This window comes from Epinephelus moara, chromosome 3 (assembly GCF_006386435.1).
Source record: "Epinephelus moara isolate mb chromosome 3, YSFRI_EMoa_1.0, whole genome shotgun sequence".
NCBI classification, from domain to species: domain Eukaryota; kingdom Metazoa; phylum Chordata; class Actinopteri; order Perciformes; family Serranidae; genus Epinephelus; species Epinephelus moara.
The window spans coordinates 29,202,362-29,220,583 of record NC_065508.1 but is presented as its reverse complement, the minus strand read 5'-3'; the positions used below and the strand labels follow the sequence as shown (position 1 = coordinate 29,220,583).

The 18,222-nt window shown below is 40.8% G+C and overlaps 1 protein-coding gene across 8 annotated transcripts in view; it reads right to left on the bottom strand.

Annotated features, from left to right (window-relative positions):
* Nucleotides 1-14,992, bottom strand: part of ncam1a (neural cell adhesion molecule 1a) — a 415,597-nt gene extending 400,605 nt beyond the window's left edge. For 2 of the 8 annotated variants that reach the window (XM_050040213.1, XM_050040217.1), the window contains exon 1: nucleotides 14,709-14,992. In XM_050040213.1, the coding sequence (XP_049896170.1) occupies nucleotides 14,709-14,760 (52 nt within the window). In that variant the 5' untranslated portion in view covers nucleotides 14,761-14,992. The remainder of the gene's footprint in view (nucleotides 1-14,708) is intronic. The other 6 variants (XM_050040215.1, XM_050040220.1, XM_050040218.1 and 3 more) reach the window with 4 other exon arrangements.
* Between the last annotated feature and the right edge of the window lie 3,230 nt (nucleotides 14,993-18,222).

Genomic DNA, 18,222 nt, shown 5'->3' with positions numbered 1-18,222 from the left:
ATTTTAAAGTCACAAAGCATTGAAAAGAACGATGTGAAATCCTTTTTGATGAGGTAAATTTGTACTTGTCATGCATTTACAGTGTCAGGCTCTGTCAAAAGAGAAAAATTTTAGTCTATATCCAAGTACAGAGCCCACTGAGGGTCATATGGAGAAATATATTAGCATAGTGCACAGTTTGGGGGACATTTTGAGGCAAAGTTTTCGGAGTATATATCCTGAACTCAGAATAAAAGCATGGAGGTATAACTCCGTAAAGGAAATATAAGGAAAATAGTAATACTATTATATTCCCTATGTACATAATAAAGTGATAACAAGCTGGTCACAGTATGTTAGCCTTCCTATTTTCACCCTTTGAAACCTGAGCCAATTGGCAACAAGCAATGAAAGGAGAAATGACCAAAAAAATAGCAAGAAATTAGTAAAATGAGAAAAATTAGTCAAAAAATAGTAACAAGCAAATCACTTGGAAAGAGTGCTTAAAAATTAGAATAATTATGTGACAGTTTTAAAATGTAATATTTATAATTATTATAAATATTTTTCCCTAGCTTTTTTCTTTTTCCCCTATTTTTTCATTTTCTAGCTATTTATTTATTTATGTGTTGTTTTTTTAATTTGTGGGACATACTTACCAAGGTCCTCATTGCCTTTTCCCCCAAGAAATCGCACCAATTTGCTCAGGGTTCAAAGGTTTAAATACTTGTGAAAGACGCCTAAAAGCAGCACAAGAAAACTGATGTTGCTCCAGGTTTCAAAGGGTTAAGTTATAAATTATGCATCAATTATAAAACAGGATTTGTACCTGCTCTGAGTGGGTGACGGTCACTCGAGTTAAAGTATTCTATTTTCTGTTAAATATGCCTGCGCTTGTATTCAGTAGGTATAAATACCAGACTGCATCACTTAAACACGATCTAACCCCTCAGCCCTTTTATTCTGAAGGTCAGAGGTCCATAACCAAAGTCTGATCCTTCCCATGAATGCATCTCGACTGTGCAATCCTCCAAATATAATTTTTGCTTGCAGTTTATCTGTGTAAATGGATTGCCATACTGAGTGCACATCATGCTAATCTGAGCACACAAATTAGGAAATTAATAATTAATCTATAACAACATGCTTGGTATAGTAACCCTTCGTTTGGCTCGCACAGATCTCTACATCAATATTTTTTTCTACCACGTGATGCTCAAGAGGCAGTATACTCAATTATTAAGAAGTGGCTTATGATGTAGATTAGATCTTCATTTGTGAGTGGTGAATCCTGACAGATCTGATGCAGAACACATAGGAATAAAAATAATCTCTGTTTCCTTGGAGGACATCAATTGAAATGTTAAATATATTATATAACCTAATAACATCAATATTAAAAACTTAAAGGCTGTAAAGTTGGCTGATCTAGATCAGAGACTCCAAGTAAACAAGCCCAAGGATCTGACCAAGCGTGTGATGCCCTCTTTAAATCCTTGACACTTTCTAATACTCGATTCTACAGACACACTTTGCTTGCTGCTCAGAGAGCACGGACTTCTGCTGCTCAGCCCTACAGGTGTTAAATGCAGTGCAGTTCACTTTGTTTCCGTTGTGGCAACAGCCCCTCCCTCTCAGCACCTAAATGGTGTTACCCTGCAACCACCTGCTACCAACCCAACACAAAAACACCATCTATTTTGATCAGTCTGACCTCATCAATGTTCTCATGCGATTTCCATATGGGCGGCGGCAGCGGGGCTCCACTTATATGCAGCTCCCATATTAGATTGTGGGCAGGATTTTACCCGTTAATTAGATGATATTTGACACACCAGTTTGATCAAACGGTCCGCAGAGTCTGTGCTGCATCCGCTGTCAGATCAACAGCTCTTAGATGTGTCTCTGCGTTTCCTCTTGTTTCCATAACGTAACCTCACAGCAGCTCTAACGGCGTTATTAACACACAGAACTGACTGCACTGCTTTTAAAACACATCCATACACGGTTGTAATTGCTAAAATTGCATATTTGCCTCCTTTACCTAGCAACACAACACCAAAGTGTATCACCTCATTTAAGTCCTTTGTCGTTTCTCCATTACAGAAAAGAATAGTCCCCCATTAAATGACCATTACCCACAAACACAAAGCTATATTCTTTTATTTTACCAGAAATGAAAAAGCTCACAGTTACTATTTAATATGTTTTCTCTCCAGCTGAATCCACTAGTTGGTCTCGAGCCTGTCGTTTCTGCACACACAGCTATCTGAATGCACAGCAAGGCTGCTTAAAACCAACTCTCCATGTCTTGAATAAGAATTGTGAACTCAGCTTCCACATTACTTACTGTATAGTGGCCGCGTTTTCATTAAGATTAGACGAAACCTTGAGACAGGATATAAAATATCTGTGACTATGCAGCTTGGGAAAACAGTTTTGAGTGTGTGCCACCTGAGCTTGTGAACCGTATGCAGTGAAATAAGTCATTCTGGACTTTTGCTGGCATGGTCTGAAAACACTACGGAGCCACAGAGGATGCTCGCCTCAAGAATGTGCTCACTGACAATTGTGCCAATTTAGAAAGTAAACAAGTCCTCAGAATACTGCACATGCTGCACATCTCGCCTTGTTCCCAGCTCCCAGAAGACGCACTTGGTTTTTTTTTCTTGTTTTTTTTGGTTTTGTTTTTTTGTTCTTCACACAAAGGCTGAGGCGGCACGGCACCTGAGGAAGCCAGCCAATCACACAGTCCCTGGGATGAGCTAAGTGCCATTGCTAGGCATTACATCATGATGGTGAGTCACTCCTGGGGAGCAAGAATCAGTAAAACACATGCCCAAATACACTATGGCCTTGTCTCACCATGTCAGCTCAGCAGAAGTAAAGTGAGATGATAACTCCTGATTTCAGCAAACGCATAAGAGGCCTGGTGTGTCTTTGTGCTCATAACGTGCATCAAATAAACTCTGGTTTCACTGAGGCAAGAATAATCCTCCAGCTGGTCTCTGAGCTCCAGCAGTTAAATTGTGTCAGACAACTTTAGCTCAGGTAAACTGTGCAAGTGCCAAGAAATCCCAGCAAGTGATACTGAGACGATGCTGAGTTTATAAAGGTGGAGCGTCAAAGCATAGAGTATGTATGCGCTAACACAAAATACCCACGCTGCACGAAGCCACCTACACTTCCCTGAATATCAGTGGCGGCCAACAAATAGAGAGCACACGTGTGGCGTCTCCCCAAGCTTTATTTTTATTTTCAGCTTGTTTTTTTTCACACATTTTGATGTGAATGAGTAGAATTATAGCAAACTAATTATATACTCAGTATAATGTCAGTATAATGCATACTAAGACACTATGTTGGATCCTCCTGTCCTAATGGGCATTATCCCAGCTTTGCTATACACATTGGCTGCAGTCCATTTGGCAAATTTCTCAGCAAGGGCGGGTAAACATATTTTAATGGAGTGCATGCTGCAAACCAACCGATGTGTTGGCTAGCTAATCACAAATTCATCCTATAAATTGGCATATACTTGGGACATATGTAACAGGTGACATTACTTGTAAAAAGGTAGAAAGGGTTAATATCAGGTAGGGCAACAATATTAACTTGTTAAACTACTTTATGATGTTCTGAAATCAGTCAGACCCAACTAAGACTTTTGAATCGAAGAGCAATATCCATTCAATTAGGATTCATACTCATACACCACACACACACCACAGTTCATATGATATCCGACAAATTAGTGCCCAACGAATGACGTTTAGGTTTAGGCAATTAAAATTACTGTGGTATGGTTCAACAAAAGAAACATGGTGAGGATGTAGCCGAGCTTAAAATGACTTAAAGTTCACGTGCCGAACACACAACTCCAACGGAAAGTCCTGTTTTGTGACCCATTCAGCACCCCAACCTGCCTCCTTACAAGACCGCTCAGGGCCGCTTCCTTGTTTAGCACCATTAGTGCACTGGTTACGTGATCACAGCCTTCCAAAATACGTAGGTTATGCACAAATTACTGGGTCGTGATTACTCATGAGTGAATCAGATTTGGCTATTCGATACAAATATTCAACTATTCATTCCTTTTTTTCTCCATATAGGGTTTGAAAAGAGTTCAAAGAGATGTCCGGAGTGGCAGGACATTCAGGTAATACAGCTGAGAGGCCAAGTTAAACCTCAGAGCTAATGCATGCCAACTACCATAAGGGTACGGTCACACATGAGCAAAATGAACATTGGCAAAATTGTTAATTTACATTCAATACAATCAAAGAGAGGAATAAAAATTTGCTTCAAGTGGTAAAGCAAATTTTCATCTTTCATCTCAGCTGACTGAGGGGTCTCTGACTAATGATTCAAATCTTCAACTTTCAGGGGGCAGCCCCAATACTTGCTGCACATGCCACTCATTCAGGCAGCATTAGCAGCACGTACAGTGCTACATTCTGTGAATTCAACATGGACCAGCACTGTGTCGGTTGAGGTTTGCAATGCACTCACTAATTCATTGCATCTCTTTACCCCACATCCATTGAATGCAAGCACAGCAGGATAAATAAGTGATTACTTGAGCAGCCAATCAAAGGCTCAAACAACAAGAAAGCCCTCGTTGGCTTCTCTGAAGACGTAGCAGTGTGCCTTTAGGTTAACATGTAACATTAAAAGAAGCTGGGGCTCATAAACATAATGGCAACAGGTCCGAATGAAAAGTGATGAGATTATCAAGCAAAGCAAAAAGACATTCACTAAGAAAAGAGCAACTATTTCAAAGACTAAGACACAATCACAATGAATTGTGTGGAAAAAACATCACTGCATGCATCTTAAATGAGCAACAATTATCCCTGTAGACACCAGGTGTACAAGAAAATGAGCTGCCTCTCCAGGTGGTTTGAAAAAGTAGGATTTCAGAGGAGAAAATCCTCCTCCTTGAAGACAAATAAAGCAGGTGTGATATCAGCTAGGCTGCTGAAATCCTGGAACAAACTGCCTGAGACTGTCTTACACTTTTACTTCAATGAGTCCCTAAGCTGCAGCACTAGTGAAGTAGCCAGAAACGATACAGACCTGGCATTCTCCATCTCAGTAAAACAACTACGAACATCGCGGATGAGCTGGGGTGACAGATTCGTTACCCGGCAAGTCAGCGTAGCTGATGCACGCCAAAGATGGATAACGAAGTCCGAACACGCTCAAATATTAATTCCACAGGTGGTGACTACAGCTAAATGTTTCATGCAGTTCTGCTGCATAATAAACACAGCTCAAATCAAACACCACCAGCGAAAGTGGCAATATGAGTCACATCTGTCTAATCCTTTTTCAGATAAACCATGGAGTAGTCAGTGATAGGGACCGTGGTGCGAATGAATTCAGCATATATTTATTTCAGGGGGAAAAAAACATCTCATATCTAAGGTGATGTTGAACCCATGGTTTTTAGCAGTCTAAATATCTAAAGAACAGACAAGGACATAGACGCTCTGTTCATACTTTACTGGGTGTGTGCTTAAGCCCAAGTGTCCACATGTGTGTGTGCACATACCTTGCAATGGGCCAAAATGCTTATCAAAAGAGACACTGTGACCTGGTGGTAGCACTCCAGGAAAACTCAGGGTATCACAACAATCACTGACTTTTCACACATCAGTATGGCATGGCACCTGTATCACACACAGGACGTGCAATAAAGACAGACGTAGCAAAGGTGCTGAAGCCAGGGTGTGCCAAACCACCGGTTCGAGATGTGACGCTGGGAAATAGGACAGCGTGTGAAGATGCCGCCTGTGTGCAGGCTTACATTGCAAACAATGGGTGTTTTGAAGCATGTAATACACAGCTGGTATGTGATGCCCTTTAGTCTTGTTATGGTAAATTGCATTTCCTGCCAATTTCAACAGTCTCGCACAGGAAAACTGCGAGACTTAGCCACATATCAGTATGCATTTTACACTTGGCTTTGCAGGAGATAACGCCCGCAGCTGACAACCATATGCAGTAAGTGTGTGCCGAAGTGTTGAAGCATCGGCATCAAAAATCTCGCGGTGACACATGGGTGACATTGCTGTCTTCTCTCATCACTCAAAAGCTTAGTTGAACAAAGGGACAATCAAGCAAAACCTCCTACTTTCTGCACTTGTGACTCATGAAAGAAAGATTGCCAGTAATCCATCATTAAGAATGCAAATCATTCAGTGCTGCCGTGCATATGTGTGATCCCTGATAAAGGTTACTGCAGCTCAAGTGCAGGGTTTTTTATCTTAAGGTGCTGTCTATCCAAGCATGTCTAAATTTATGGTGTGTTTGAAAGAAGTGAACTGTTCAGTAAAGGAATGTAAAAACATCAGTTTTCTCACTGGAGTATTAACGCAAGACAACTCAGAAGTGTCTTTGACTTTCACAGACAGAAATACCATCTGTTCACCAGTGCCAGTCCTGGGGGAAGTGAGTTAGAATAGTGACAGACTATAAATAACACTGGGCCCCGTGCTAACAATAAAGAATACTGGAACATCGATACAAACAGTATCTATTCCAAATAAAATCGGTGCTTGTAGTTCTCCAGGCAGTTCAAGGAGGACAGGGACATCACGCTGGGATTCTGTTACGCAGAAAAGTAGTCCACCGTCACCTTGGGCATCCTCACCAGACTTGGCAGCCTCACTTAAAACAGAGCCCAGGAAAAACAAAAAAATGCAATAGTGCCTGCCAAAGCAGCACAGATCAGCAGTGCTGATGTAGAGAACATGGGGAGGTTAGGATAAAGAACTCTGCTGAGTGTCACAGCAGACAAGTGTCCATCCACCATCACCTTCCATATTCTCCATGAGCAGCGTGGCTATTAGCCTGAAGGCACCAGCAGCTTCAAAGACTGTTTTGAATCAGAACCACTCCAGGAGACGTTTTACCTTGCTGAATGCGATCGTGGGGCACAATTGCATCAAGCACAGTTTTTTTCTGAATCCATTAGAAGCAGATACTGGTTCACCCCGCTGAGACACATTAGTCTTCTTTGAAGAGAACTGAAAAGTTATTCAGTATGAGAGCCAAGTTCAGTTCAACCAGGGGAAGCGACCACAACATGGAGGGTCTGACAGCTTTCAGTAAGTGTGACAATTTCTACATTTTGTAAATTGAACGGCTCATCCAGCAGATAATATTCAGACTGCAAGACCATTGTGCTGATCTTTAACGACAAAGACTGACAACTAAAGAAGTCATACTAGTTTTGATCACAACAGGTCACTATAAGTTACTAAAACTGACCAAAGATTACTGTCATAACCAGCCATGGTTTGCATTTAATTAAAAATATTTTTAAAAGTTTTTTATGAGAGCAGTGTGTAGGATTTGGTGGCATCTAGCAGTGAGGACTGCACATCGCAACCAGGTGAAGCTTTTCCAGGTTGCCATGAGAGAACTTGGTTAGAATTCCTTCAGGAGATTTTAATAGGGAGCCGAATTATCTGCAGAGGTCTCTTCCTCTCCAAAACAAACGGACCAAGGGATCAAAACCAGTAAAGACACTGAATAAAGCAGTTTAATGTTAAAAATCAGTGTTTTTCTGAAGCTGTTTGGTTTGTTACAGAAAAGGCTGCTAGCCCAGCACCTGCTAATGTGTGCTCAAGTTTTTTCTCTGATAACTTAGTCTCCAGACATTCAGAAGGTTTTTACGAGGAGCCGAATTATCCACAGAGCTCTCTTCCTCTTTAAAACAAACAGACCAGGTGATTTAACCCAGTAAAAACCCTGAATAAAGCAGTTTCACATTAAAAAAATGTGTTTTTCCAAGGCTGTTTGGCTCGTCCCAGAGGGGCTGCTAACTATGGTGGCCGACACGAAAACGCAAATGGTCCTATCTATAGCCAGTGTTTGGTTTGTCCATTCTGGGCTACTGTAGAAACATGGCGGACTCCGTGAAAGAGGACCCACTCCCTACGTAGATACAAACGGCTCATTCTACTGTAACAAAAACACAACAATTCTTATTTTCAGGTGATTATACACTAAAGAAAACATACTTATCACACATCATAATTATATTCCATTAATGTAACATAGGCTATAACGTTACATATGATAACACAGCATCCAGTTGCTAACGGTTAGCCTACTGGCTTGTTTGTTGCCAGTCACCAGTACTATCTAACGTTAGCGTTTACGTTATATCATAAAACTCACACAGCATCCAGTTGCTAATGGCTAACGTTAGCCTACTGTAGCGTAGCCTCTGAAACATTAACGTCATCGTCCTTGTGCGTTTTCACTTACTAGTAACGTTAACACTACTATCTAACGTTAGCACTGTAACCTTATTCTAAAACTCATCAGTCATCACTGACTCCGGTTGAGTTTTAAAACTCCGGGGCTGCATTTGACTGTCTTGGTTGTAACGTTACACTCGCTCTCCTCTTCCGTGTATCTAACGTTACCTTGCCAACACCTATGTCTATCATAGACGTAATGAGGATGTAATGGAGGAGGGGGGAGTAGGCCATTGGAGGGAGGTGGAGGGGACTTTGGAGGGAGGTGAGAGTTGTGGATGTTCAATTTTTTTTAAGTGTAAGCACTTTTAAGTGTGAAATGCAAGAAAGGTAAGAGTTACTTTAATATGATTGACAGTTGCTCTTAAGCTTAAGTGATCGAGCTGATTGCCTCATATTATTTTCAAAGGAATCATTAGCAACTATCTTGGTAATTATCAAGTGTAAATGACGGAATAACTTGTGAGCACATCATAAAGTAGATAGGTTTGTAATTATGTTCATGTAGACCACCAATACAGGCCGGATGTTTATCTTAAACTGTCATATGCCACGCTGTGCACTGGGAGAGGCACCAAGTGGAAAAGGCTTTACAGTACTTACACGTAAATCCCACTGATATGAAATGAAATATGAAATGATTGTTTTCAGTTTTACCCTAATTTACTCTAATTTTTAAGGAACATGAGCATAATGCAAACTATCAGAGTGCCAATTGTACAGCTACTTACACAGTGTATATACACTGTATTGAGTTTTGCAAAGTAATGCTGTACTAATGGAGAGAAAAAACACCCTCCTAAGAGTTGGAGGGTTCAGGGAGGCGGGCAGCCCCAATTCTGCATAACAAGCCCATCTACTTTTTTTCTTTTCTTTCCCCCCCCCTTTCTTTTCCCCCACATTCAATTCTCTATAGGACGCCTTCATTGCTCACACAATGCAAATCACTCATGGTCCCTATTCATGCACTGATTAATATGCAAAGACAGCCCATCCTCATCTAACAGTCAGCAGAGAAGAAATATAACAGCCAGCCGAGTCATTTTGAACTTATCTGTAAGGAACTGTCTGCACTTTTTGATTCAGCATAAAGACGCGCTGCGAGATGACATGAATTTATGAAGAATGTATCAAGATCCACAGCCTTATGTTTCATTCTCATTTTTTTTCTAATTAATTTGACCTTTACATTATGTTTTATCCACAGATCTGTAAACAGCCACTAATGACATCATAAATAGTCTATATCCATGACTCTCTGTGCTACTATGTTCCTTTTTTGTGACAAAACTGTAACTAGTTTTGGGCATATTTTGGGCCATACTTTTAAACAATACACAGACAAAAATGACAGTGAGTAGAATAGGAAGTAAAAGTATATAAAAAAGAATAATGGATGCACACGTGCAGACTGTACATCTGGAAAATCCACTAAACTTGCAGTTATGACTCAATAAGAAGTTACTATTTGATGCTGTCTTTTGCTTTTAACTGTACAGTGGGAACAGTTTGCAGTATATGACTGAATTCAAAGAGGCTCCAGCTGTAATCTGAGCAACACCTACACTGATCAACATAAGCTATAATAAATTGGTACAAAATGTGTACTTGTCACTTTGAATGCAGCGCGGATCTTGTTGCAACTGCAGAGCAAAGTTCTGAGGATCCAGAATCCCGTTTTACTCAGGGAGCAGACTAGAAACGCCTTATAATTTTCCCTTGTTTGGCTGCTTTTTCCAGTTCCCCTCAGTCAAAAATAGCCTGTATTATTTTCATAGTGGCTTTGAACTCACCACAGCAGTTAAAGTCCCATATGTTAGCCATTTACGAATTGTGTATTTTCTCTCCCTCCAAATGTTAAGCTCAACTTCTTTCTCCTTTTTTTTGGGGGGGGGGGGGGGGGGGGGATCAGCTCAGTGCTTGATGCATGAAAACATTGTTTTAGATCTGGAATAGTACATTACATGAACGTCACAGTTCACCTCCAAAGCACATGGATCTGCTTTGCTCTTGAACTCAGTGTCTTGGAGGTTCATAAAACTGTATAAATGGCATGGCAGGTGCACAGCTGGGCATTTGAACTAAAAGCAGCATTTGAAAACCACAGCAGGCTGCGGTGGTGGGGGCTTGTTGTTTCAGTTACCTATGGAAAGAAGAAATACAACTGAGGAAGTCTAGTTTTAGTAATAGATTCGTGACTCTGCAGTGTTTTGGCGTCTGACAGACTTTCAGAGTGCCTTAAAATACCACAAGGAAGGATCTACAAATAGGGCTGGGTATTGTTTACAAAATTACAATATCAGTACTAAAACCAATAACCTCAAAGTAATACTGATACCGATGGAGTACTTAACTCAATACCCATGATGTGAATGGAGTTCCAGGTAGTATAACCATACTATCAGACGTTTTGGTGGCATCTTAGCACAGTGATCTGCCAATTCCTTAGAATACACTGCTCTCGTCTTCACCACACCACAGACTGTATGGGTTAAACTGGACGTTGAAAGTTGTTTTCTATGGGGAGACTTTTTACACAAACTTCTATTAACAAAATGGTTTCAAGTTTCAATTATAGTCATAAAGCATTTGCTCAATCAATAACACCACCTCTCTTTTCATTTCTTTAAGGGTCATTCCGACTGATAATATAATTTCTCTAATACTGTGTTACCGTAGAACCGCAATATTTTCTGAGATGGTTATCACACTATGAAAATCTCAAACCGTTGCAACCCTACACATGGCTAAAGTTGCCAAATGGTTATTATCGGATTTGATGATAGTGTTTTGAGACCACTTTACAGTTCAGTGTTGGATGTTGGCCGCTGCTGCTGTATTAGCTACTTTTAATCGGGCAGACACTGAAATGACCATTCCCCTGAGAAAAGCGGCTTCTGAGACGGCAGCAAGAGAAACCATGCTGATCTGGGAGGGAGCCGGGACGGTCCAGGATCAGACCTTCCGCGCAAAAATGATCAAATGCAGGTATTGTTTGACTGGAAATGTTTCCATACATCTTGGTATGGGGTTACTTGAGAGGAATCGAGTACCGATACCCAGCCCTGTTTAGAACTCTATAAAGTTATCAGGATGCCAATAATGCTATCCTCCATCTCAATGATCGGTACTCTTGCATTAATTTCATGTTGCCAGGTGATGCTGCATTGAATTTTGGCAAAAAGTTTAGCTAGGTTCCACTTTTTGGCCCTCTGTATCAGGACTCCCACTGTGTCAATGAAGGGGTCTCATTTAAATGAATGAGACGGCTGCATATTTCAAACAGTGCTCATGTCTGTCTGAATACAGTTGACAGCACAAAATAAAAAACACAAACACTCAGTCATATTCAAACATTAGCAGTCACCAAGTATCACCTCTCTGCAAACCTTAAGCAGAAAAATTCACATACCTCGAGTTAGGCGCTCTAATTCTCACCCCAGAATTGGTGTGACGAATAGTTTTGTCTCTCCGATTAGCCTCCATCACCTTACACTCTTTCAAGTTGCAGAATGATGACCATGGATATGGTGGATCACTCCAATAGCACAAGGTCAGCACTGGTGATACACACCAGACTCAATCCATCAGGCTGCAGTGTAGACAGAGCAAGACAAGAAAGGCCGCTGTCTGCGTGCACTTCTCAAATCGTATTCTACTTCATTCTGCCATTATTCAATCTTTTCTTGGAAGGCGGTGTGGCTCTCCGTCCTAATGTTTGTGACTAGACTCGAAATTTAATTATCACTGAACTGGAACAGGAACTGGAAATCAATAAATGTAATTAAATTGCTCAGCCTTCAAACTGTGTGATACTGTCATTACCCTTTTAATATACCCCGGGCCTATCAAATAATGTGATCAATTTCTTTGAATTTCTCCCTCTATTGCAACGGAGCACAGCTAAGGCATAGTTGTCTAATTATCTCCCTCTTGGTTCCTTGCACTTTCCCTCCCATATGAGGTGCAGTGAATTGCGTGGGCGTCGGAATATTTCGGTAGGATCATGAATCATATAGAAAAGGGGAAAAAAATACTGAACATATCCCAGGTGTTCTTGGTACCACGCTGCCCCCTACTCAGCTAACAGTGACAGGTTGACACAGTGTTTGGGTGTGAACGGTGGCGAGAAACTGTTGATTTGAAAATGCCTCAAAAATATCATGTAGAACTAAAACAAAAGCCTGTGATGAATTAACGTGTACCAAAGTGCGTATATCAATTGCATGTGAAGCAAAAGTCTGCAAGACACAAACCTGCAAGCTGACACACACTGTGCCCACATTAACCCATTAAATCCTGATCCATATATAAGGCCAACAGTGCTGGGCAATTTTAGCTTATCACAAATAGATTCAAATTTGTCCACCAGAGGGAACTGACAGGTTTAATTTTTAATCTGAAAATGTCAAGCTCAGTACATGCCTTGGTCATACTGCCTTAATCAATAACACAGGGGCCTTTAGTTTATCCATTAATCGTCTATAAGTTGATCTGTCATTATAACATATTTAAAACTCTCAGATATCAATATCAGCCTCAAAATTCCAGTACAGGTCAGACTTTTTGGCCTGAAAGACTTAAGATAATACAGGAAATGAATTAAGAAATATGCAGTGGTTCCCAACTGATGGGTCGCGATCCAAAAGTGGGTCGTGGGTCCATTCTGAATGGACCACAAGTGACTCGAGAACGTGTCAAGTTTGTAAAAGACATGCCTCATTTAAGTACGGTAAATCTGGCACAGAGCTTTTATTTTGAAGAGCTGTTTCCTGCTGTAGAGTGAGTGACATAAGGGACAGCTACTTGTCAGAGACAGCAAACTAGCTTTAATGTAAAGTAAAGTATGATGCTGAATATATTAAAGACAGTTTGGACCTTGAACTAATGACTAAGGAGAAATCTGGACCCCGTGGAGGGAACCACTGCTTTAGAGTATGGAGGGGAAGAAAATGGTGACATCTAAAGCCAAGGTTAGAATAATCATCCTTGTATATTGTGATTGGGGTAATGTCTGCTAAATGAAAGTGTTATCAAATCAAACTATTCTTCCTCTCTCCGAGGACCCCTGGGGGTCCTCAAACTCCACTTGCAGCACACAGTTGCAGTCTATAGAGAGAGGGGGCAGATGCAGGGAGGGAAGGAGGATGTGAGAAGCGGGAGAGGTGGGGGTTTAGGGGGAAAATGGGTCCCCCCCCACCCCCCACCTCCCGCCCTCTATAACCATGGGAGCTCTGGGATTGGATTCTATTGTATACATTGAATGACTATTCAGTCGTCCTCAATGGATGACGAATTTCCTCCCAACCAACCAAATAAAAAAAAAAAAAAAAAACACTACGATCAGATCAGCCTGAGCCTGTGTCAACATCATTTTGCGCCTAAAAACGCACTGCGCTAAGTTGGAAACTCCACTGTCCCTTTTGGCACTTAAGAAAAAAGGAAAGAAACAGACGTTATGTCACATAAAGAAGGTCAAAGGCTGGCAACCTATGCGAGCAGCCTGGTGTTAAACTCTAAAATCCCACATTGACACATCCGCGCAGAATACTGCTTTCGTGCCAAATCCGATGATGACCAGAGTCGGAATGGTGGACGCGTCTAATCCACCAGCACAGAGTTCAAGCGCGTGAATATGAGAAACAAAAATCTACCACTTATGAAATGTCCCGAAAGCTGTGTTTTTAGTGGAGTGAGACAAAGCATCCCCGCTACGAGCGAGCGACGCTCCGGACACTGCATCTTCGGTGCGTCACGGCTGACCCAGCACAAGTGGGAACGCCGAGCTGGACTTTTGGATGAGGGCACACGGTGTTTACTTGGTGTTATTTGATATTTGAAACGGGGGGACGGTGGCTTACAAGCAGCTACCGAGAGTGTAGGGAATATCTGCTGGCATCAGGGGACCACAAAAGCGTCCCTGCATCACCAGTCCTGATCTCAGCCAGCATCCACTAACCTTTCCCCGCACACATGAACTCGCGGCTTTAACTTGTATAAAAACGCAGCACATGTGGGTCATTTTCCTCCAACCTAAAATGTGCCTTAACTCAAGACAGTGAGCCAGCCGGACCTGTGATGGCATACTCCTGTGTGCTGCGCGGAGATACTCAAAAATGCACCGAGGCAAGCGGCTCCCGACGCGAAACTAGAGAGACAGAACCCCGAAACTGGATGAAAGGCGTCCCGGTTTGTAATCCACGCTGTGTTCCTCTCACACAGATAAAACACTCTCACTTGTTAGAGAAACTTTTTGCACAACGGTGGTGGATTTGTGCAGAGCACCATCTCTAACCCAGCGCCACTGTCCGGAGTCAGTGACAAGGATGCCGCAAGCGGGACCAGAGGATGCTGCTCCGGAATCAGCACAGCTCGGCCTGCATTCCTCACACTGTGCTTTGGCCACAGCCTCCGCTTCACCTAATATAAATAATAAATAAGTCATCTTCTTACCTGCACAGCCAATGAATAGCAATCCCCAGATGAGGTCCCCTATTTGAAGCATTGTAATGTGTCACAGATATTCTCCTTGAAGAAGCAGACGCACTTTAAACAAGCGAGGTGTCTCTACTGAGAGGGGGGGGGCAGATATCAGCCTTTCCAGGGACAACAACTGCTACCGGACGGAATTTTGGTCCTTGTCGCTACCCGTGTTCACGGCACAATGAGTGACAAGCAGCAGCCGTAGCACGCACTCACACACACATGTACTCAATAGATACCAGCACGAATTACTCCGCCCGGTAGGCAATACCCACACACACACACACACTCATACAGACACACACATACACACACATCAAGGGGGCGGGCTGAGGTGAATGCAGTAACAAAGTAGTGCGCGGAGCCTGCAGACAGCAGATGGTCACCAGAGGCTCTAATTCGGATTACTGAGCTTACACACCAGCTAACTGAGGTTTAGAAACACATGGAGCAAGACAATTATTCCAAACTGGGGACTAATTAAAAGTGCGAGTCAGATTTTTAAAAAATATAATATAAAAAATTAAAATAAAAATATAATTTAATATTATTTCAACAGATGACAGATACCACCAAACCTCTCTTATAAACTATACTGTTAATTCATTTTATTTAACCCTTTGTAACCTGAGCAAGTCGGCCTGATTTCTTTTAAAAACGTAGGAAGAGGGCAATGAGCAACGAAAAAAGAAACAACAACCCCCCCCCACCCCCCAAAGAAAGGAAAAAATAAAGAAATTAGTAAAAAAAAAAAAAAAGAAAAAAAGAAAGAAGTAAGAAAAAAAGAGAGAAAAGTAAAAAAAACAAAACAAGAGAATTAGTCTTTAAAAAAAAGTTAAAACCAAACAAGAAAATGACATGGAAAGAATGCTTTAAAATAATTATAATTGTGTAACATAATTTTAAAATATAATAATATTATTATTAACAATAATAATAATAATAATAATGCAGTTTCCCCCTACTTTTTTTCTTTTTCCCCCAATTTTTTTATAAGTTTATTCATTTATCTTTTTTATTGTTTATTTGGAACATTTCTTACCTTTTTGCTTTTTTTTTTTTTTTTTTTTTTTTTTAAGGCATCTGAAAGCAGCTCCAGAAAAATGATGTTGGGTTAAATAAACCTGGGTTCATAGGTCTTTTATTTCCAAATGATTTCATGAAAGTCTTCATCCGAGAAGTGGCGGAAGTGAAATGTTTAAATGTACTCCATGGATGGGGTTAATTGTAACAGGCAGTGTCAGTTGTAACACTTGCTGGAAAAGTGCCTAACACAATTAATTCAATACAATTCTATCTAGATACTATAGGTCTCCATCTACATCAGGGGAAGGATAGGTATCTGTACAGGTATCCATCCATCTGTTAGAAAATGATCCATATTCAGTGGCTGGACCGATAGCTGTACACAGATTGGGTAACCTGGATCCACATGCCAAAATATGAGTATTGAATGTATGAATGTTGACAAGACTGTCAAACTGTGTCAATATGATACCTGACTAATTAAAAATACAAAGTATACTTCATTTAATTAAGGACATGAGTTCAAACTGAACGGAAGTTTGAAGTGTGAAAACAGAGAACATGCGCTATAGGTGGTTTAGTTGTAACATTGCATTACTGTTAACCCTGCTGTGTGGACATTTTATCAAGCCTAGCTAACACTTGCTGGGAGTTGCATAGTTCAAAGTGATTTAGGTAACAAGACAGTTATTATGATGATATATGGTTGGATTCTGTGACTCACACTGACAGCTCAGTAATCGAAAAAACAGGCATGACAAAAGGAATGTATTTAAATCAACTGAAAACACTCACTGTGTTACCCAACTCAGCTAAAACTCATCCAAGCTCTGTGCAATTTAGCAGGTCACTGTTTGCCACTATTGTGGTCAACTGGTCAGAAGCACGGAAGAATTGACCCTTTGTAACCACTTAAAAAGTCTATGTTACAATTTACCCCACATTAGGCTGTGCCCTGCCTCGCATTTTCAAGTGGGCAACGCCTCTGTGTGGAGCCGCAAAACAAAATTTGAGCCTTATAATGAAAGGAACAGCCTATTGAATCTAAATCACCCTACACTAATGGTCTAAATGAGCATTCATTTATATGTTTTAATACAAGGTGGCTACTTTGCAGGGCACTGTTTATGATTATTTGGTACTTTAACATTGCAGAGCTGGCAGTGAAAGCAAACAAATCTGTTATTCCAAGACTTTTACTTTTTGGATTTGGCATCCATAGCTAACCAGCTAGGAAGACTCAAGACTGGACCCTGCTGTTAAGGTTCGGCAAAATTTTGAGGAAAAAGTCTCAGGCAGTAGATGAATTACGTACATTTTAGTTGTTGAAATCTTAAAATATTTTTTCATTTGGTATGTAAAGCCTATCTTTACATTTTTACAGTTGGAGAATGCTGGAACTTCTTTAGGCCTACGACACTGACCAATGAAAATGAAAATGTCAAGAAAAATAACTCATTTCCATATACATGTATTTTTTTTGTCAAAGCCACAATGAGCCACTGTAGAGGGGCTAAAGAGCCACATGTGGCTCTGGAGCCACAGGTTGCCTACCCCTGCCCTATGGAAGAAGTTTCAGTTGGTTGCAATGTTGCAACCTGACCACTAGATGCCACCAAATCTGAACCTTTAAAGAAGCAGAACAAATTGTAAACACAAATTAAAATGTTATCACCTTGTGACAGGGGCGTAAATATAGACAGTGCAACCACTGCAATTGCACAGGGGCCCCATGAGTGGTGGCCCTCCAACAATGCGTCAAAAATAACTCATATTAAAAGATATACTGTGTAGGATTTTCCAACAAAAGCAATGTATAGACACATACATAAGTAATCCCTCTAAATTTTAATCTTGGGCCAGTTGAAGTGTGTGGTGCAGAGACTGTGACCTCCGCCTTTATTTTCTGTGCTCGGGACTTTTATGGGCGTGTACCCCCACAGCGCCTAGGTGAGGTCAGGAATTTTAAAAAGGTAGCAGTCAGGTGCCAGACTGTAATCAGCAGCCATTTGGAGGTTGGTTTTTACTTCACTTTTGCTGGCAAGCATTTACAAACAGTAATAAACAATCGTGCATAGTATACTTTAAGATAGAAATCAGTGTCAATACATGTAACCTTGGAAATGCAAACCTATCTCTATTTCTCTTATACTGCACAAACTATGATGACTTAAGAGAGCTTATATTCAGTGAAATGGCTCGTCTAAATCCTGACACTTTTGGGTGCTCAGATGACCGAAAGCTAAAATGGCTGGTTAATTTTAATGTGTTTAAGTTTGCCAATTTTGTCACTAAAGCCTGGCAGAGGAAGCAAGAGTGTCTGTTTAACTAGTGTTTCTTTCTTTTGATCTTTCTTTCTTTCTTTCTTTCTTTCTTTCTTTCTTTCTTTCTTTCTTTCTTTCTTTCTTTCAGTTTTACATTATAAATACCTTTGTGAGTGATCAAAAATTAGTCTTCC